The 24,270-nt window shown below is 36.0% G+C and overlaps 1 protein-coding gene across 1 annotated transcript in view; it reads right to left on the reverse strand.

The window, feature by feature from the left end:
- The window catches only part of LOC149780334 (uncharacterized), a 63,587-nt gene that overhangs the window by 24,257 nt on the left and 15,060 nt on the right, over positions 1-24,270 (reverse strand). The window contains exons 3-5 of the mRNA XM_089937213.1: positions 20,856-20,964; positions 15,608-16,074; positions 6,791-7,192 (exon numbers count right to left, since the gene is read on the reverse strand). Of these exons, the coding sequence (XP_089793339.1) occupies positions 6,791-7,192; positions 15,608-16,074; positions 20,856-20,964 (978 nt within the window). The remainder of the gene's footprint in view (positions 1-6,790; positions 7,193-15,607; positions 16,075-20,855; positions 20,965-24,270) is intronic.

The following is a 24,270-nucleotide window of genomic DNA, read 5'->3' on the forward strand; positions in this document are numbered from 1 at the left end:
TGCCAGATTGACTGTAGTATCAACACCAATGTCAGTTACGACCCACCAGATACCATGTTAAGAAGTCTTTTAGCCACAACTCCATGTCAATCTGTTCAGAAGGAGTCACAAAAACAAGATTTTTAAGATGGCCACCATGTCAGCCATATTGGATGTTAAATAGGCAACATTTCGTTCAAGACCAACTAGACAATGACTTCTTTTGTTAGTGAAAACCATCTGTAGCGATAATAAGATTTTAAAGATGGCTGCTATGATGACCATACAAGATGTACAAGAGGCGCCATTTTCATTTAGGACTAACTAGACCATACTGGATGTACAAGAGGCACCATTTTCATTTAGGACCAACTATACCATACAAGATGTACAAGAGGCACCATTTTCATTTAGGACTAACTAGACCATACAAGATGTACAAGAGGCACCATTTTCATTTAGGACTAACTATACCATACAAGATGTACAAGAGGCACCATTTTCATTTATGACCAACTAGACTATACTGGATGTACAAGAGGCGCCATTTTCATTTAGGACTAACTAGACCATACTGGATGTACAAGAGGCACCATTTTCATTTATGACCAACTAGACTATAATGGATGTACAAGAGGCGCCATTTTCATTTAGGACTAACTAGACCATACTGGATGTACAAGAGGCACCATTTTCATTCATGACCAACTAGACCATACTGGATGTACAAGAGGCGCCATTTTCATTTAGGACTAACTAGACCATTCTGGATGTACAAGAGGCACCATTTTCATTTATGACCAACTATACCATACAAGATGTACAAGAGGCACCATTTTCATTTAGGACCAACTAGACCATACTGGATGTACCAGAGGCACCATTTTCATTTAGGACCAACTAGACCATACTGGATGTACAAGAGGCACCATTTTCATTTAGGACCAACTAGACCATACTGGATGTACCAGAGGCACCATTTTCATTTATGACCAACTATACCATACAAGATGTACAAGAGGCACCATTTTCATTTAGGACCAACTAGACCATACTGGATGTACCAGAGGCACCATTTTCATTTATGACCAACTATACCATACAAGATGTACAAGAGGCGCCATTTTCATTTATGACCAACTAGACCATTCTGGATGTACAAGAGGCACCATTTTCATTTATGACCAACTATACCATACAGGATTTACAAGAGGCACCATTTTCATTTAGGACCAACTAGACCATACTGGATGTACCAGAGGCACCATTTTCATTTAGGACCAACTAGACCATACTGGATGTACAAGAGGCACCGTTTTCATTTATGACCAACTAGACTATAATGGATGTACAAGAGGCACCATTTTCATTTATGACCAACTAGACCATACTGGATGTACAAGAGGCACCATTTTCATTTAGGACTAACTAGACCATACTGGATGTACAAGAGGCACCATTTTCATTTATGACCAACTAGACCATACTGGATGTACAAGAGGCACCGTTTTCATTTATGACCAACTAGACCATACTGGATGTACAAGAGGCACCATTTTCATTTATGACCAACTAGACCATACTGGATGTACAAGAGGCACCATTTTCATTTATGACCAACTAGACCATACTGGATGTACAAGAGGCATCATTTTCATTTAGGACCAACTAGACCATACTGGATTTACAAGAGGCACCGTTTTCATTTATGACTAACTAGACCATACTGGATGTACAAGAGGCGCCATTTTCATTTAGGACCAACTAGACCATACTGGATGAACAAGAGGCACCGTTTTCATTTATGACTAACTAGACCATACTGGATGTACAAGAGGCGCCATTTTCATTTAGGACCAACTAGACCATACTGGATGAACAAGAGGCACCATTTTCATTTATGACCAACTAGACCATACTGGATGTACAAGAGGCATCATTTTCATTTAGGACCAACTAGACTATAATGGATGTACAAGAGGCACCGTTTTCATTTATGACCAACTAGACCATACTGGATGTACAAGAGGCACCATTTTCATTTAGGACCAACTAGACTATACTGGATGTACAAGAGGCACCATTTTCATTTAGGACCAACTAGACCATACTGGATGTACAAGAGGCACCATTTTCATTTAGGACCAAGCAGACCATACAAGATTTACAAGAGGCACCATTTTCATTTAGGACTAACTAGACCATACTGGATGTACAAGAGGCGCCATTTTCATTTAGGACCAACTAGACCATACTGGATGTACAAGAGGCACCATTTTCATTTATGACCAACTAGACCATACTGGATGTACAAGACGCATCATTTTCATTTATGACCAACTAGACTATACTGGATGTACAAGAGGCACCATTTTCATTTAGGACCAACTAGACCATATTGGATGTACCAGAGGCACCGTTTTCATTTATGACCAACTAGACTATACTGGATGTGCAAGAGGCACCATTTTCATTTAGGACCAACTAGACCATACTGGATGTACAAGAGGCACCATTTTCATTTAGGACCAACTAGACCATACTGGATGTACAAGAGGCACCATTTTCATTTAGGACCAACTAGACCATACTGGATGTACAAGAGGCACCATTTTCATTTATGACCAACTAGACTATAATGGATGTACAAGAGGCACCATTTTCATTTAGGACCAACTAGACTATAATGGATGTACAAGAGGCACCGTTTTCATTTATGACCAACTAGACCATACTGGATGTACAAGAGGCGCCATTTTCATTTAGGACCAACTAGACTATAATGGATGTACAAGAGGCACCGTTTTCATTTATGACCAACTAGACCATACTGGATGTACAAGAGGCACCATTTTCATTTAGGACCAACTAGACTATAATGGATGTACAAGAGGCACCGTTTTCATTTATGACCAACTAGACTATAATGGATGTACAAGAGGCGCCATTTTCATTTAGGACTAACTAGACCATACTGGATTTACAAGAGGCACCGTTTTCATTTATGACCAACTAGACTATAATGGATGTACAAGAGGCACCATTTTCATTTATGACCAACTAGACTATAATGGATGTACAAGAGGCACCATTTTCATTTAGGACCAACTAGACTATAATGGATGTACAAGAGGCACCATTTTCATTTAGGACCAAGTAGACCATACTGGATGTACAAGAGGCGCCATTTTCATTTAGGACCAAGTAGACCATACTGGATGTACAAGAGGCGCCATTTTCATTTAGGACCAACTAGACCATATAAGATGTACAAGAGGCACCATTTTCATTTAGGACTAACTAGACATTGGGATGAATATGTTTGTAAGGTTTCATAGCAGTGTCTTAAGAGTAGGGACAACAATTTTGTGCTATCTGGTGACAGACAAAAAGGGACTGATGCTTCTTCTAATGACTAAATAAAATTTCCAGAAATCCAATATAAGGCCAATTTTTTCTTTTTAACTGGTGAGTATTGAAACCATCTCTGATATTCATGATTCTCTTAACTGGATTTTCTTGAGGCCAAATAAACGTGTGTATCCATTTGCACTCATTTAAAAAAAAAATTAGGGTAGGTAGGTAGGTAGGCATTTTTTATTTGGATTTTATATATATATATATATATATGATAAAATGATTAGTACACATAATGCATCAAGCGCACCAAGTACTGGGCTAAAATGGGGGGGGGGGAACAGTGCTAGGATCAGCAATGAAAAACAAGGATGTCGGATGACCAGAAATTCATTTTTATTTTTGCCTGATGGCCATCATGGAGGCCATACTGGATGTGAAACTGAAACCATTATCTTTTAAGAGTACATAGACATCTTTACTCTTGTTGAAAACCACATGTTGATATGGAAATCCATCCAGGATAAGTAATAAACATAGTTTTGGGGAGGGGGACCTTATTAAACATCTTTAGTCTTTAGGTGAAAACCCAATGTCAATATGACCATTGATCCGTGTGAAGTAGCAGTTACAAAGATTTTCCAGATGGCTACCATGGCAACTGGACAAGCTAAACACCATAAGAAGTCTTCTAGTGCAAATCTCATGTTGATATAACCATCCATTCAGAAGGTGTAGCTATAAGATTTTCAAACTGTTGCTGTGACAGCCACATTTTGTGTCAGATCAGCACCGTTTTTATTAAATAGCTTAGGAGTAATGATAACCTGCACTAAAGTACAGACATATCATGGATGACGGACAACAGGCCATCTCAAAAATTCTTCTTGTCTAGGAGTTCAGCTAAAAATGTGAGAATATTTGTACTAATGAAATTGTGTCATAAACTACATTAAAGCCATAATGCTGCTGCTATATAAAAAAAGTCATATATGTGAAATCATCTGAATAATACAGGATCTTGAAAGATACTAGTCCTTAAAATCACTGGGTGCTATTAAAACTAGATAATATGGACATTTCATCACATTATGAGCCATGTAATTTCTCCCTCAAACTGAGAAACCCATACATTTTTCAAGTGTGTACGATTTCATCGGATGTTGACATCCGTGGGCCAACCCATTTCATTCAAAAGTTGAACACAAAATTTGATGACATTACCATTGTAAGCAGAACAAGCCAATGCCACAATACAATAGGTGATCCTTATGTGATAAGCTATTCTCATTTTTTCCCCCAGAGATGCATTACTCAGCCGAGCATTTACGAGCATTTGTTCTTCAAAAGCATAACTGATGCACATAATGTTTTGCAAGTCAGTGTTGTATGCTTACCATCTAATCTGGAAATCTACAACAGCTGGGTTTGTCTTCAACACTAGTTCACCCTTCAAAGTATTACAGTGCCCCAGTTGATCACTAATTTTCAAAAAAGTCTTATTTTTATCTAATGCATGCTTTTCCTCAGATCAGCCTAACAAAAGTTAGGCATGCCTCTCTTCATTCCCTTTAGAATCAATTTGTACACCACAAACAAAGTTTGTTGATTTTTGATTAGTCACTAACAGAATTTGTCTAATCTATCACATCACTACTTTTTTTGAGCACTCCAGAAAAAGAACAGAATTAAAGCAACTTTGAGGACTGAATTAAGCCATGGCAACTTTAATTCTCAATTGGATAATTGAATGTTGTTTAAACCTAACATCTTGATTATCTCAAAGAATGGTTAATGTCACATAATTTTTTTTATCAAATCATTTCCTTCCTTCCAAACTTTAGTTCGCTTGGAGGAAGGGTGAAATTTATGAAATATGGCAGCATTGTGGCTTTAAGCTACAGGACAAAAAAGGCAATAAATCTAACAGAAATTGTGGACCAAAGTGATTTGTCAATGTGTGCAGATTGAGGTGATTATCACAATATTTGAGAAGTTTCATGTAAATCCATCAGAAACTGTGGAACTAGTTGTCCTAATGAGATTGTATCTAAATAAAATGGGCAATAACTCTAACAAAGCTTGTAAAAGTAATGAGAAATCTATCAAAAAATGTGAGACTAGGTGCATGAAGGATACTGTGTGCCAGATAGATGAATGGATGGACATGATGTTTACTATAGTACAGAAAAATACTATCCAGAAGTCAATTATCCAGATTATTCAACTGTATGGATTACTACCATGCCTATGATAATTCTGCTTATTACAATATAAATATATAATTATATAAGTACGATTATCTGTTGATCATGATGCAAACAGTGAACAGATCTCATAGTTATAATTACGATGGTATTATGTATAAATAAATTATCTTTTTAAAGTAAAAAGGAAATGCAATTTGGACAGAGGGATCAACTGGGCAAGAAAAATGAGAAAGTATATTTTATATTTTACAGCCTATTGTCACACAGTGCCACTATGGCGATTTGTAATTTGTCATAAGATAATCAAGCATGATTAAAAAATCGTAACAATTTAATAAAAAGCATTCAGCAGTCAAGGCCTACATAATTAACTGCTGATCAATGCTCTAGGGTAATTTAATGTTTAATCACATAATGGCACATTTCAAACCATTAATATTTACTTAATAACTGATAAATACACAATCAGATATATGATTATTGGACAAATCTAATATATATATTTCCATTCACAGCTCTACTTTTTGAAGTGGATCCAGATAACTGATGTAGCAGTATCAAGTGGATCCAGATAATTGATGTAATAGTATGAAGTGGATCCAGATAATTGACGTATCAGCATGAAGTGGATCCAGATAATTGATGTATCAGTATCAAGTGGATCCAGATAATTGATGTAGTAGTATGAAGTGGATCCAGATAATTGATGTAATAGTATGAAGTGGATCCAGATAATTGATGTAGCAGTATGAAGTGGATCCAGATAATTGATGCAGCAGTATGAAGTGGATCCAGATAATTGATGTAGTAGTATGAAGTGGATCCAGACAGTTGATGTAATAGTATGAAGTGGATCCAGATAATTGATGTAGCAGTATGAAGTGGATCCAGATAATTGATGGTATGAAGTGGATCCAGATAATTGATGTAGCAGTATGAAGTGGATCCAGATAATTGATGTAGTAGTATGAAGTGAATCCAGATAATTGATGTAATAGTATGAAGTGATCCAGATAATTGATGTGTTAGTATGAAGTGGATCCAGATAATTGATGTAGTAGTATGAAGTAATAAACAGCATAAATAAGCATCTCAGCACAATAGTGGCTACAAGGTGCCAACCAAAGGTAAAGTTGCAAGAATAATCAATGTTTTAATGTACTATTAGCATACACTCACGCCTCAAAAAGTTTATATAACAATATGTATGCCACACTTCAAGGGGGAAAAAAGGGGGAAATTACCTCTAGTTTGAATTTCCTGCTGTGATAATGAATGAGTGACACTCAACTGTGACAAACGTGAGGACTTAGCCTCTAACTGAGAAGATGACACAGTGTGCTGAGGGGTCCCATTCTGTTGTGACATCATCACTTTGTAAGTTGGGGACATTCCCACATCTGGCATGGACACTCGGACAGATCGTGGCAAAACAACAAGCTGCGGTGAAACCAATGTCTGGCATGGGGCAGCATGCAAACTCTGATTTCCTTTCTTGGCTGAAATTGATATTACTGGTTTCACTGAAAAATCTGCTTGGAATATTGGCCCTGTAACAGTGGGGGATCGTGGTGTTTGAAGCTGAGGTAGAGATGTTCTCTTGGTGTAATCTAAAGAAGGCAGAGGCTCTTGGAGCTCATATGCTGCTGTAATATCAATGAAACTCATAGTTAAAAACACATGGATAATATTACCAGTCTAATTTTATTATCATTACTGAACTCTTTATGAAATTATTAGTTATATTATAGGGTCTATTCTAGGATGTGTCACTGCAAGATTCACACAACTTTAAATCATATAACAAAATCAACTGAATGTGCAAAAGTCGTGCATAATTTTTGCTAGTCTTGCCTATGTTACTATTTTGTTACATCTCCCAAATATTTGGGAAAATCTATTCAACCTTTAAGATAAAGGGTGGAATTTCTGCCCTAAATAGCCAATTCTAGAAAAGACCATGTATCTGCCTCCCAAATTTCAAATATAAACAATATTGAAATATCTTTAAGGTATTATTCACGGAACATAAGTTTGTCTACCAAAATGTGAAGTTTGTCTACCAAAATGTGAAGTTTCTCTACCAAAATATGAAGTTTGTCTACCAAAATGTGAAGTTTGTGTACCACAAGGGACCTACCATTTAGTATGTACACAAAAATCTGACTAACCTTGACCCCTCCTCCTCCCTGTACACATGCATACTTTTTTACACACATCCCACCTGCCTACATACGCTTGACATACCACCCCCAATTCTATAGAACGGCCTATATTTAATCCATGCAGAAACAATCAAGGATTAATAATAATAATGTGTTTAATAAAAAAGATAGTCCACCAATGATGAACGTCTGGCTGCATCAAAGAAATAAGCTGTGTAGCTTTAACAAGTTTGTCTAGTGTCCTCTAAATTCAAACGCAAACTGAATCCAGTAGAACAGGTTAAGTATTAGACAAATTATTATCGAGGTTTCAAACCACCCCCATTATCTATGCATATGTACATTATCAGTAGACACCCCTCCCAATATGCAAGCATATGCATTCAGGTTAACCCCCTCCATGCGTACATACTAAATGGATGGCCTCCAAACTTGTATCAAGATATTATTACATTTTATCTGAGGTATAATTTTTCAAGAAAACTATCATTCAAGCAATATTATTATGGCAACAACAACACAAACTATCAACAACAATTGATGCATTGTAAAGGGTCCTGGTCACTACAGCCTGATCTGCAGTGCAACATGTTGGAAAGCCAGAACAGGATGAATGAACAACTAAAGTCATTTCAATCAGTGGTTCCCACCCTTTTTGAGTATGAGGTCCCCTTAACTTCAAAAATGCCCAATCCAAACATGCTATAGATGTACTTTTAAGTGCATACCCCTTAACTTCAAAAATGCCCAATCCAAACATGCTACAGATGTACTTTTAAGTGCATACCCCTTAACTTCAAAAATGCCCAATCCAAACATGCTATAGATGTACTTTTAAGTACATACCCCTTAACTTCAAAAATGCCCAATCCAAACATGCTATAGATGTACTTTTAAGTACATACCCCTTAACTTCAAAAATGCCCAATCCAAACATGCTATAGATGTACTTTTAAGTACATACCCCTTAACTTCAAAAATGCCCAATCCAAACATGCTACAGATGTACTTTTAAGTACATACCCCTTAACTTCAAAAATGCCCAATCCAAACATGCTATAGATGTACTTTTAAGTACATACCCCTTAACTTCAAAAAAGCCCAATCCAAACATGCTATAGATGTACTTTTAAGTACATACCCCTTAAATTCAAAAATGCCCAATCCAAACATGCTATAGATGTACTTTTAAGTACATACCCTTTAACTTCAAAAATGCCCAATCCAAACATGCTATAGATGTACTTTTATGTACATACCACATGAAATAACCCTGTGACCCACAGGCTGGGAACCACTGCTCTAATTCATAGCGTGGAATGATATATATTCAAGGTCTTGTCAATATAAAGTTACACTGCAGATACGAAGAGGCAATCATGAAGCGTAACTTTTTAAAATGATAATGTGGAAATTAAACTCATTCAAGGTTTTGATCAGTTTCCAGCTGCATACTAAATTTGGTTTGATATGTAGGTATATATGCCTGTATAAGGGGAGGGGGCTTTAATTGCACATCAACATAATCCTGGCTCTGATTAAAACACATTTTTAAGATGTCAACCTAAATACTACTATCATTTTGTAAAGATAAATACTTCCAAATGTAAAGATATACTTTTAAAAAATGAAAGATAAAAGCTTATTAGCATTCTTTAAAAGGTATTTAAATGATAACAGTAAATTAGAAATGTGTCAATATGCACCAGACCTCCCAACAAGCAACCAATATGATGCAAGTAAAGGTAAAGTTCCAAATCAATGAGCAGTCTTCTAACTAAAACTTCATACTAAATTTAATTTCAATTCATGAAGTCTATCTTAGTGAAAACAAACTTCAAAGGTGAAGTTCCAAGTCAAATTTCGCTTTAATATAAATTTAAAATGACTTTGGTCTTCTTCATGTAAATTGTCATACCAAATTTAATTTAAATCTTTGAAGCATTTCAAAAGTTCTTGTCAGGGGCCATAAATCCACAAAATTCTGATGGAAAATGCTGATTTTTTTTATTATATATACTTAGGTACTCTTAAATGTAAAGACTGATATCAAACTTTATTTTGATCGAATAAGTCCTAAAGAAATTTGATACATAAACAAACTCCTATCTTTAAGAAAGTCCACAATTTTCTCGGGTGGCACATCATCAAAACTGAGCTAAAATTAAAATACTTCTGGATAAACTCGACATGAATGTGTGATACTGTCAGTAGACACTGGCAAGGTTTCCAATAACTGACTTGACATCCTAAGTTTGTGTTTTTGGTGTTTTTGTTCAAAAAATTTTCTCAAGTAGATACAATACGCCGTACAGTATTTAGAACAATTTCAATTTCCTTCAGTACTTTGAACATCAATGTGACACAATATGTTTTCCATATTTTTTAAGCATGTCTTTGTTTTCTAAGATATGCAATGGGATGTAAAATTTAGGGCTTTGCGCTTTTCAGTTTGGAAAAAAAATCCCAAATGATGATGAAATTAGGATTTTTTGTCCAGAGGTTTCAATGTGCTTCAAAGATTTTGTCTGGTTTGGTGTTTTACAGCACAGCAACACAAGTAGGTTATTAATACCAAGTACACTACTCCCTCAGTTACTCATGCCCTGATAACTCACAAACCTGCTTATAACGTGAGGTCTAGCATGGATCCCATATTTTGAAACAAGAAAATACCCCCAAATTGACCCCTATTTGTTGAACATGACGAAAATCATTATCAAAATTGGAAATCGAAATCTTCATATATTGCTCGTTTTGTTGTCAAAAACAGTAGTTAGGACCTGGAAATTTGAATCAACTTGATATTCTCAACTTTTACTAAAGTCGTATATTTTATTAAATTTTCTTTCCCAGCAACATTTATAGTACACCTTAAATAACAATATTCAATGCAAGTTTGTTCAATGAAAATGTCACTAACACTTGCTGCAGGCAGCACTTTCAAAGAGCGAAATTCGTGTTTGAGTGCTATCTTTTAGTTGGTTTAAGTGTAATCATCATAAATGAAATGTGCCCTCATGTTTTCAAACATGAAATATTATTATCTACCTCAACAGCTATGCCCACAAGCATTTCCATGACAATTTAATTAAGTGCCAACCGTGTTTTGATATCTGACTGGCAGAAGTATTTGTTGTATTATTGTAATGAATTAAAAACATTCATGTTTTGTATATTATTGCATTAATTATGTCTTTTATATCAAAGAGGGAATAGAATAAAAGAAAACTTAAAAGGCATGTAAATACTACCTGTGCAAGTAGAGGCCCCAGTCATGCCTCAGGTAAATTCATTTCAATTGATCAACTGAATACTGTTATAAATATTATTGTGTATGTAATATAATTAAACTAACTTAAATTAGCATATTCATTCATAAATGTGATCAAAGATAACAAGACAACCAATAGACATGAATATATGTATTTTGTGATGTATAAAGCTGTTTCACAGGCATGGTTCATTATGAGGAAACAAGTTTCATAATTTGTAAGTAATTAAAATTCCTGAACTGGTATTCAGAGATTTCCATAAGGATGAAGAAAGTTTCACTGTTACATGCAATGATGTCCCCGCATCAATATTTTACTAGTAAAACAATTAAAAAAATTAGTTTCGACCATGACTTTTGTTTCACAAAATAAATGTCCCAAGTTTCTGAAGAAAAAAAAAGGAATCTTGTTTGGTTGAATCAACAACAAGAAGTCTAGTTCACATCTTTGTTTGCTCCGTTATTTTGCAATGCTGAGACCTATTGAAGCAGTGAACCACATTTATCAACATCAACAAAATGCAGTGATGTAATACACATCGTTTCTGCATACATGTGAAGGTTGTTGAAACGAGGTGGAATAATGTTAACGATCTTTGAGAGGATGGGCATCTTGTGTGTGTGTGTGTGTGATTTGAATTTTTAATGTATCTTTAACAATTTTTCAGTCATATCGCTACAATGTCTACAGTGTGACAGTTTATAGTGATGTCTAGCACTGGGGCATCATGCCACACACATGTAGCATGTCACACCCAGTCACATTATCCTGTCACCAGGCTGACCAGTCCTAACACTAACCTCTTAATGCTCAGCGCCAAGCGAGGCAGCTGTTAGTACAATTTTTGTAAGTCTTTGGTATGACTCATCCAGGGATCGAACCCATGACCTTCCGCATCCGAGGCAGATGCTCTAACCACTAGGCCATCAAAGCGGTCTGGGCATCTTGAAAATAAGGGTAGCTGATATCGAAACAACTACATTATAAGAAGCACTTTATTGACAATTACTCCCAACATTATTATCAAACGAGTATTTAGCCATTAAACAGCCCAGTTGCCACACACCCCTGTGGTTTTCTCAATGTTCATTGGAGATACCATCCTTTCTTATTTTATTGAGAACTGTCAGTAACTCATGCCCTTTCTTATAGTGTGGTCTATGTTGTTGGACCCTGTTGTGCACAAGTTATAGAGGGAGGGTGTATGACTAGTTTCTACTTAAAAATTCTGCAATACGAATACAATGAACAGCACATTATATACCCACCAGGTGTTTAATAGTCCTCTATGTTGACATTAATATGGTTTAATGGAAATTGTAAACAAATGGGTCTCAATGAGCAGTACCATTTTTTAAAGTACAGGGAAATGCTCGATTTATGCCACAGATGCATTCCTGAGGTTATGCAGACCTGCCAACCCTGACGAGTCTGTCTCAGTATGGCAGCTGATTTTTTTCCCCGTAAGACTGACCAATTTTCAGTAAGGTGTAAGAAAATACCAATAACTGTTATTGTGAAGCTGGAAAAATTAAAAGTTTGATACATTGATGATAAACATTATGTTCAACCAAAAAGTTTGTCAAGTACACATAAACTTTATTTACCACTAGTACAGTTGCACAAACTCTAGTTTCAAACCCTACGCAGCTCAATGGCTTGTTGCTATCTCTCAACTTTATGTAATTCTTGAAAATTCTTTTCCATTTCACATGATGACGGCAATTATATCTCCTGCCACGAGATATACCCAAATTGGCATGTGATGTCCAATAAATATAACTGTGTCCTTTCCAGCTTTTATTCACCAGAATCTGAATGCTAATTTTTATTCTTCTGTGTTGATTATTAGCACTTTTCTAGAAGCTTATTTTCCTTTTTGTCTTAAACATGCATCTCTTTCTGGACGCCATTTAAAAAAATTCTATAATCAACAGTTTGATCATGCAGATGCTTCGCATGAACAAATAGGTGCAATTTAAAGTGTCTGGGGTGCTGCTGTAAAGTTAGTCTGGTTTCCTGACTAATTCTAAGATGAAACCCAGATCCAAATAAAACTGAGCTGAACCAATTATCCACATTTTTCAGTAACGATCATTTTCCTGTAGCTTTTGCTAGTATGCCATGAGTCCGTATTTTAAGGGTAATTTTTTTAAGACTTACAGCAAAATTATGAGTTGGCCGGTCTGGGTTATGGCATAAATCAAAAGTGATTTTTTTCCCTTGCAAATTAAGGAAGTTTGTTGGCAATTTATATCTATGAGTTTTCAAGTAATGATTATTTATGCATAATTTTCAAAAAATATAATACATATAATAATTATTGCAGTGTGAGAGTAATAGCAAGTGGCACCAGCGATGGCATATAAAACAAGCCAAATGTGTGTGATTTAGATTTTTAATGTAGCTTTAACAATTTTTCAGTCATATTGCTACAATGTCTGCAGTGTGACAGTTTATAGTGATGTCAAGCACTGGGGCATCATGCTGCAGACATGTAGCATTATGTCCCACCCAGTCACATTATCCTGACACCAGGCCGACCAGTCCTAACACTAACCTCTTAATGCTGAGCGCCAAGCGAGGCAGCTGTAAGTACCATTTTTGTAAGTGTTTGGTATGACTCACGCGGGGTTCGAACCTGTGACCTATCTTATCCAAGGCAGATGCTCTAACCACTAGGCCACCGGAGCGGTATCAAGCCAAGTGATGTGTGTGTGTGATTTGGATTTTTAACATAACTTTAACAATTTTTCAGTCACATCGCTACGATGTCTGCAGTGTGACAGTTTATAGTGATGTCTAGCACCGGGGCATCATGACGCAGACATGTAGCATCATGTCCCACAGTCACATTCTCCTGACACCAGGCCAACCAGTCCTAACACTAACGTCTTAATGCTGAGCACCAAGCAAGGCAGCTGTTAGCACCATTTTTGTAAGTCTTTGGTATGACTCATCGGGGATTGAAACCACGACCTCCTGCATCCGAGGCAGATGCTCTAACCACTAGGCCACTGAAGCGATCCAGTCATTTGTACTTCAAGGGTAATTTTCGTAAGACTTTAGGCAAAATCATAAGAGTTGGCAGGTCTGGGTTATGGCATGAATCAAAAGTGATTTTTCCCTTGCAAATTAATGAAGTTCGTTGGCAAATTAAGGAAGTTCATCGGCAAATTATATCTATAAGTTTTCAAGTAATGATTATTTATGCATAATTTTCAAAAGAATACATATAATAATTAATTGCTGTGTGTGAGTAATAGTAAGTGGCACCAGCAATGGCATATAAAACAAGCCAAGCGATGCAAACTGAATGTTATATCTTTATTATAAATGGAATAAATACAGAAGTGAATAAATCAGATCCTTTGACCTTTTCAACCAAAAACCAATAGGTTTCTTCTTTATACTAAGTGCAAGCTATCCACAATATATGGTTATGGTCTGTGATTTAGAACTAATATTACTGTGTCGAAACCAGTTTTCTTTAGTGAGTGACCTTGTCCTTTATCCTTATGACCCCAAAATAAAGAGGCTCCTTCTTTCACTTTCTGAAATCAGTGCTTTGCTGACTTTTATGCCAGATTTGTCTGATCCATAATGCTATATTAGGGTTTTACGTTTATCAATGTGATAATGTCCTTTTTAAGACAAATGTGTTTTGATTAAATAAATATCTTTACTTTTAATAACAGTTCAGATTCTTATTTATTCAATTTATCTCAAACCTGTTACACTTCCACAGCTAACTGCTTGAGAAAAGATATGAAAATTGACCTCTACTTTAAATTGTTTGTATTTTAATTAGGTTTGGTTTTCTGCCTGTTCTACATTTAATTTCAAAATACTGCTAATAGAGGGGTTGATTGGCATGCCATCTGTTTTTGTCCATCCATTATGCACATGGATTCATAATCAAGATTATTTTTGGGTTCAAAATCACTCATATATATATTCATTATATTCATTAACACTTTCTCAGCTCCAATAATCTGACATAGTTCTTAACTTTAACAATAACTCTAACTGTCACAAATATCACCCATTTTTTGTAGAATGAAATCTTCATCTGAAGATGAACAACATTGGGAAACAGCCATTTTGGTGTTCTAGGTAGCCTGTGTTTTAAACACAAATTTGTAAAAACTTCCTTGATGCAAGGTCCAAACTACAATAGAATGTGTGCACAGGATCCAACGTGCTAATCAAATTTAGTTAAACAACCATTCATGTCAAGCTGATGAACCCAGACAAGTAAATATTTGCCAACCTGAAAAGAGACAGATGATGTGACAAGCACTGCGAGACCTATACTGGTAGCATGACTTGTGGTGCAACAAACACATTTAGGGTGAACAGCTTTTAAAAAATTGTATACTGTGCAGAGCACAATTTTATTATGCGACTTTAAACTAATTTGCAGGGGTTTTCGAGCATCATTGCTCTCCAAGTGAGCAAATTCTTACAAATTTTGCAAGATTCCTGCATTTGCATGTCCTGACAGCATCTAGGCGAATGGTTGACATTATGTGAGGGTGTATATATCTGCTTTTGTGCGTGTGCATGATAATACCTTAGGTGGTACAATGAAATGTAACAATGTTCACCTTAAATGTACCTGAAAGTCTGATGCTGTGCTCTGTTGTCAACTCTCTGTAGTCATTAGTAATCTCTCTCTCCCTGATTATCTCCTGGGTGGCCTCAGTGGTTTGCTCCCCAGTTGGCTGGTCAGGAGGTGAATCATTATCTGGACTATGTATGTGGTCACCTACCTCACGTGTCTCCAATGCATTTTGCTGAGCAGGTTGTGTGACACCATCTCCAGGTGCATCTACATGCAAAATTTCAACTTCCGCTACAGTTGTTAGAGCCTCCTTCTGCCTGGGTGGAACTGAAAGCTGAATTATGTTTCGAGTCCGAGGTCGCTTAAATCTCTGGAGTTCCTCCTGAAGGGGTAAATCTACATCATTAACATTGACCGAATCCTTGGTAGGTACCTGCAATTCAATTTTATTCCTGGTACGAGGTTGTCTGATCTGCTGAGGCTGATCTGCCAATTCTTCTTCTGTTGAATCGTTTAAAATACTGTACAAAATAAACAGATTGAATACCGTAAAAAATCTATAATTTTCTTATAGTAATAACTTTTGTCGTCCAGGTCCTGATAACTTTCAGCCTTTTTTTAATTAGTTATTTACACTAAATAGACTGACCTAACTGTTTAATAAATGAATTATATTTTGACTGAGTTTTCCATTATTTAGGACTTATGATCAGGATAGCTAAATAAATTTAGATTCAGTTAATGAGAATCATTAATCAGCTGCACTGTTATAATTACTGAAGGATACTATTTATTTTAATTGGAGGAAGCCACAGTAGCTCAGTTGGTAGTGTATTGGACTTGTCATCCATAGTCATGGATTCAGTAGTCCCCCTCTTGAACGGCCCCCCTGACCTGCAGCCACCCACTCCTTACAGCCAGAATCTGTTGGCACTGACAAGTTTGTTTTCAAAAGAACTTATCATGAAAGGCCACCCAGCTAATGCAACCAGCATATTAGTGCAGTAATATAAAATTTAACCCTCACAAGATTTCTGTTTCTGGATGTCAGGTTTTCATTACTGAAAGAAGTGCTGACTAAAGTACACATACCACTAAGGTTAATATTATATAATTTATGCCTCACCAGAAGCCACATTTATTCCATAAAGCCAAGAAAGACTCAAATTTTAATCCATACAAAAGGGTAAGTACATGTAATCTGATCAGCCTTACTGCTGTGTTATCATGAGATGTCCGGTTTAGTCATCTAATTATTGTTAAGATTACAATTACTGAACAGTATTAACAGCTGAGAAATGGCAGTATCGATTAACAAGTCAGTAGGAAAATGGTTTGATAGCATTTATGGCTTCCCTTAGTAAGATGTTGAGCTTGTTCACTTTGATAACTAGTGGCTATTACTACTGAAAATAATTGTCAAGATCACAAATCCTAATGGCCACAAGGTCAAATCTGAGTGATGTTAATGGTATATATCGAAGCCGTTTTGGCTTCTCTCACTTAGTGTAAAGAAACATAAAAACAATAGGGTACCAGGCTGCAACTAAAGAATCACATGACAATATCACTTCCTTTAAAAACACATGGAAATTTGTTTAAATGCAGATTTTTTTTATAACAGTCTTGTAGTTGGCAATATTGGAATAAGTTACTGCAAAAAGATCAACATGTCATCAAAGAAAAGAAAAATTCTCAATTTCGAAGAGAAAGTTAAAGTAATTCAACTGACGAAAAGGGGGAGAGTTTGAGGTTCCTGGCAGAAAAAACTGATGTTGGAAAGACTCAGATAAACAATATCGTGAAAGATACGGAAACAATTCTGCGGAAATGGGAAAGTGGAATGGATGGAGGAAGGAAGATTTTTAGAGCCAGAAGATGTTTGTATCCTGATTTGAATGAAAAGGTTTTTGAATGGTTTTGCATTGCGTGTGCTAAGAAAATTCCACTCACCAGTCGAATGATCCAAGAAAAAGCAATCATTTTGTCAGTTGAAATGGGATATGACAACTTTACCGCAAATAACGTATGGTTGCACAGATTTCAAATCTGACACAATATTAAGTGTTCTTTCCTTAAAGGAGAATAAGCTGATGTTAATAATGAAGTTATCGAAGATTGGAAGAAAAGACTGAACGATATATGCAGTGGATATGACAGCAAGGATATTTTTAATTGTGACCAGACTGGTTTGTTGTTTAGACTGTTACCAACAAAATTGCTGGCACAAAAAGGGGATTCATGTAAAGGTGGGAAAATAGCAAAGGAGAGATTTACAGTTTTGCTCTGCACCAGTTGTCCTGGAGAGAAACTGAAGCCACTGGTGATTGGAAAATCGCAAATCCAAAGTGCTTTAAGGGATATAGCCAGACATGTTTGAGAGTTACATATGAGGCAAACAGAAAAGCACGGATGACAGGACAGATATTTAAGTCCTGGATCAAAAACCTTAATCAGCAGATGAAAATACAGAACAGGAAGATCCTGCTTTTCCTCGACAACTGTGCTGCACACCCCAAACTTGATTTGTCAAATGTCAAAGTTTCATACTTTCTTCCAAATACAACTTCAAAACTTCAGCCCTTGGATGCAGGGATAAACCCGATGGTCAAAGTGAAGTATGGGAAAAAGCTGCTGAGACATGTTTTGTTCCTGATGGATAATATAACAGCTGCATCGGAGATAGTACAAAAGGTGACTCTGCTGGATGCAATCCAATGGCTGACATCAGCATGAGATGTCCTGACAGCCAAGATGATTCAAAAGTTCTTTCAGAAATGTGGGTTTTTCCAAGAGGTATCAGGTGTACCAGAGGCAGCGGAGGAAAACTGGGATGAAGAGGACTATCTTCTCCTTATACTACCTGGAACAACCCTTAAGGATCATGTTCAGTGTGATGATGCATTAGCTGCAGAGAACACAATCAGTGATGACTGGGAGTCATTAATGACAGAAGGTGCTAGAAATTCTAGTGAAACATGCCAGGATGAGGAAAGTGATTGTGACAGTGACACATGTGACGAGCCAAACCCAGCCAAACAGTGCATTACACTGCATACTACATAGTTACATTCCACAGAATTGAGGGATTATGGTCTTGCAACAAACAATGTTGAACTTCTGGACATAATTATGAAAACACAAGACATTCTAAAAAATGATAAAAGAAAAGCTGTAGAAAGCATAGGACAAATGAAACTGGATCAATTTTTCAAGCATAATACTTCTTAAGAACATCTGTATTGTATTTAAGTGTCTGCTGGTGACAGATGATGTGATCTGTAACATTATTATAAAGACAGTTTTAAAACTATATCAATGGTTATTCATAACATTCTTTTGAAAATGATGAAACAGTCTGTTTCACATTGATTTCACAACATGTGATTTTTAAATGAAAATATTGAATGTTTTAGAATTAAATGTAGTTATGACTTTCTGCATATGTATTTACAAGTCGCAATTGTCGTCCCCTCTAGAAAGGCCACCCTCACTATCAGGCCACTTCCCTGTTGCAATAGGGGTAGCCTTATAAGAGGGGGACTACTGTACCCATCAGGTGCGTCCTGGTGAAAAGCACTTTGCGACAATTTCCTTGGCATGATACAGATGTGTTCAAATGGCAGTTAAATCCAACAAAAACAAAATAAATTTTTATAATTATTTGAAGGATACTTAGTAATGTTAAAATTGTCAACAGAATTTTCTAAGGTTTGTTGTAAGATTTATCACTTCTTTCCTAAAAGCTAATTTTCACTCAAATTTGGTTATTTTTTCTGGCTAAAGTTGTGGTATCTGGAAAAATAATTGTCCCAGTACCCAATGCATATGAATGAGTGATGGTTATGGAATATTTTATTTACTCTTGACATGACAAATTGTCACATGTAATGGCTTTACATGTTGCTTTTTTTCAATGCACAATTTGTTATGCATGGAAAAAAATCTATTGATAAAAGAATCAGTATTACTTATTGATGTATTATGAAATTATGAGCGAATCCGTGCAGTAATAAACTTACATTTTATTTTCTCAAAAACAAATCAGAAATATTTCAATTCCTCATCAGAAATATATTTTGATTCACAGGAATACACTACTATATCCAACATGTGCAATCCATTAAAATAAAAATTGTACATTGTCCACCCTGCCAAATCACAACAGCTAAGAGTTTTTTTTATGTCTTTTTTCATTTAAATCTGGCAAATATTGTGACTGCCTGCTTTGTTAAAAATGTTGAATCAATTAACCTCCAAAATCAATCTCTATTACATTCACTAATTTCACTTGGTTATTTACAGAAAAAAAATTCACTAGTGAATTATCAGCCGCAAGACAGTTGTTGAAAACACCTTTTCTGTCTGGAACTACTTCAGATTTGGGTGGGGCTTGTAAAATGTCTGCCAAGTCAGCATAATTTTACCCTATGATATCACACCAAACACTTGGTTAATTCATCCACAATGACGACATGTGTCATTCATATTTCTTACCATTTATTGTTGATGCAACATATTCAAAGGCCCAGCCTCAGAGCTGCCTGCATATTTTGTTTTCTTGATCATAAACAGGAAGTGACTGAATGTTTCCCATTAAGTACAAAATAAACAGAATAATACAACTTAGCAGCAATTATATCCAATAATTCATTAATGTCCTTTATCAAAGGACTAATTTTCTGCTGGTGCTTAATCTATTTCTGTGATCTTAGACATTTGTGAATTATTAAACATATATTCTGTGCAAGCACTTTACCATTTCCTGTATGCAGAACCCTTTAAGTGATGGAAGATCTCAAATATAAATTTTACAAATCTCGCAGGTAGCTGGCTATAGTTTGTGGAAAGATAAACTATTATAAAATCAAATAAAAAGTCATATAGTTTTCTCTAGATCGAAAGTTTCTTCAATTTAATTCTACACAAGTAAATTGCACATGTAACAGAGAAAATGAAAAGCCAGACTGGAGCTTGAATCTGGGACCTCCCTATCTCTCTATGTTCTCCCTACCATTTGACCTTTCCATGATGACATGCCAAGCCCTGCCTGTTATACATGCTGTCTTCTGGCAAACATCTCTGTCTCAACAACAGCTTCCACTTAACTGCATGGTACCTAGCTAGTTTGAAGTTTAGATGTAGAATCCTGCTTGCTGTGCCAGACATAAAAAGGAAGAATGCATGACTGGACTGGATTTGAATTGCAACCGAATGGCTACAATTTATTTGTCTTTATTGATGTTTGATTGACCCCCTTACAGTCCCTACATAAATGACATAAGAAAGAATAAACCAGTACCTAGAGTAAGATCGTGTTGCTGAAAAACTTGGAATGTCTGGCACACTGCGCCGCTTCGAAGGTTTCTTTCTCTTTGGTAATAATGCTGGTGTCTCTTCTACATCAGAGCCTATAGCAACAGAAGGCAATAAGTTGATGAAATAAAGCCATAATTTATATTAGCATTTATCCGTTATACTGTATTTATACTTATAATCACATCTGCCTTAATAAGTATACCCACACTTTCTTGGTCAAATCTTGCCAAAATTACCCCTTACTGAACACGTTTCTTTAACCTGTCATGGATGTATGGGAGGTAGGCAGCTGCTAAAACCCATGTATAACATCATGATTTTTTTTTAGAACTTACCATTTTGCATGTCCAATGTCTCATTTCAACATCACTTTATGGATAAAATTTATTATGCAAAGAATCTAACATGTGCTTTATTCAGAACTACCACACTGCAAAAGACAATGCATCTCCAAAATGGAGAACTCCCAACAAAGACAAAAGATGCTAATTCTTTCAGTACAAATATACCATTAATGACTACATATCACTGGTGTCCGCTTAATGTGACGAACTTCATCCTCATGAAATTGATCAAAATAATAACTTCTTAAGCACACAGTGTATAGACTATGTAAAATATGGTATATATTGCAAATTAACTTTTATTTTGTGGGTTCACATTTTTAGGATTTCTTGGTTGATACAACCGTTCATCTGTGACAAGAATATGACCCTCTTTCCCATCAGCATAATATCAGTAATTCAAATACCAACTAAGATGTCGTTTTCAAAGCCGCACAAATTGGTTACAAAATGAAATAAAGGCGTCCAGAGGCTGCTCACCTGGTTGGCAGCTGCATTACCCTGAGATGTCTATAATTAGTGTGGTACAAGGCATTCCATAAAAACAGAAAGTAGCTGGTAAAGATTGCAAAGTAACAGATGGCATTGAAAGTAGCTGGTTTGCTCAACCTGATTTAGGCAGAAAAATGAACTGGCTACTGGTGGTTAGGGAATGCCTAGAATAAAATGGACTAGAAAAATAGATAATTAGAAACTGGTGGTGACCCCCTTATTTGAGACCAACACAACATAAAATAAAGTGGAATATAAATAAATGTTCACTAACTAAAGGAACACCACTCGCTAAATGATAATCAACATTTCACAGTAGCATTAAGTTCTCTACTGAACTTGCATTTAAACACTTTAAAGAATGTCTCAGGTTTGGCAATGAAGGGAGCAGATACCTTTCCCATGCCTGAATAAAACAGTTGAAAGGTGTAATAGTTTATCTAACACCATGGATGGGGTGGGGGAACTTAACTAGGCAATGCTGAGGTTGCTATCAACAAATGCCTGGAAAAATGGAAATGAGCTTAATTATTTCACAAACAAAACAAGGGACTGAAGCAATAAGCTCTGAAAAATACAGAAACCCATATTAGTTTGCCTTATGTACAATTTAATGTGAGGTGAAGGTACAATTCACAGAGCAACTTTTCAGCACAAATGCAAATGAATTCTTAGAAAAAATGCGGACTATGGCACAGGTGCTAATGACAAGGGTAATTCCCTCCTGGAATAACATGATACACAATATCAGACCAATCAACCCTAACAAGACCTTCTCAAAATTAGGGCAGTCAAATTTTTTCCATAACTTAGACCAGTTTTCAGAAAGGTCTTAACAAAAGATAATGTTCTGTCATTTGTAAAAATTTAAAACAAATTCAAAAAGCCAGAAGTGCAGGGCTTGTATTTTGAGGAGCTCAATCACTCTTGTGTGCCAAAGCGCTCCTTAAATTGCTTCCAGAAGCACAATTCATCACTCTCCAAAATTTTATTGTTCAAAACATAGATTTCCAGAAGTTTTCTGGGAGAATGTTTCAATTTTTGCCCCAAATGTCTTTCACAAATATTAATATGTTTACAGGTTCCACCATTTTGATATATGATGTCATGTGCCATAATCGATGATGTGCCCTAAAAAGATGAAATACTTATTTGAGGAGAATGAATAACTCTTAACACTACCAAATCACAAGCCCTGGAAGTGTGAATGAAGATTGATGCTGCAACAGTAAACACTGTAGTCATCTAAAAAGTTTATAAAGTCTGCTTGGACCATAGTTACCTCCAGAGGTTTCACAATCTGCAGTTCAAATTCTATGTAGTTAAATGGCTTCTTGTGATCTCTCAACCTGATGTAATCCTTAAATTTAAAAAAAAAAAATCATGTGGGCCATTGGGAAGGCAATCTTTTTTTCTTGCCATGAGACATACTCAAATCCACACACAATGTCCACTAAATTAAGTTTTGCCCTTCCTGCTTTTATCCCCAAATATGTATTGTATTCTTCTGTACTGAGTATTAAAACTTTTTAAAAAGTTTATTGTCCCTTTCATCCTCCTTAAAAATGCATCACTTGTTGGATACCATTAAAAAAACAAAACAGCTTGATCATGCAGATGTTTTGCATCACAAAATGTGTGCAATTCAAAGCATCTGAGGTACTCCTGTAAAGTTAGTCTGGCCAGTTCCACTGAATCTAACATGAAACCTGGATCCAAATCAAATACACATAAACCAGTATCGGATTTCACCGCAAACAATCACAATTCCAATAATCTGCGTTTTTATTCCATAAGTCCGTATTGTAAGGGCCGTTTCCGTAACCTGTAAGTTGGCATGTCTGCAATACTGAGAGGTAATATATTCCAGTGATTAAAGTTTTAGTAAACTACATAGAATAGTTTTGGAACAAGCTTCTTGGGATAGATGTATGGAAGAACAGAGAGAGCAAACTAAGATGCCCTCACTTCAAAAAAGCAATTGCAAAGAAATATATACCACACACTTTTCTCTGGCATTTATCCCAATCGTATTAGCCAAACTTTAGGTCCATCTCTGAAAGAAATGGATGAAACTGCATACCTGCCAACATTCCAAATGAGAAATCAGGAGATATTTTTTCTCTCACATGGCCACTGACTTTAAATGCATCTTTGCCACATATTTTTTATTTAAAAAAATATTTGTAAACTCCAGTTTTGCACCCCATCATAACTGTGTTATAATCTGACAGCACTTAAAGTTAAGCAAGTTGTCATAGAAATGTCACATAATTACAAGTTATAAAGCAAAAGATTTTCTGTAGTAACATCTGTTGAATCTCCCTCTAATGGCAGTATTTAAAGAAAGCAGCTTTCAATTTGCTGCCTTTCCTGGTTAAAAAAGATCACTAAAACTTTGAGTCACTTTGGTTGCTGCCATCTCTAGCAACTGAATAAGGCCCATTTTTTAAAGCCATTACAACTTTATCATTTTCTCTACAACCCATTTACCTGACAATAGCTGCAGTTTCATCTAGCACCGCCATACATTTTTGCTATTTCACTATCAGGATACTTTTA

Source organism: Sinohyriopsis cumingii, chromosome 16 (genome assembly GCF_028554795.1).
Source record: "Sinohyriopsis cumingii isolate HCF-2022 chromosome 16, ASM2855479v2, whole genome shotgun sequence".
Lineage (NCBI taxonomy): Eukaryota > Metazoa > Mollusca > Bivalvia > Unionida > Unionidae > Sinohyriopsis > Sinohyriopsis cumingii.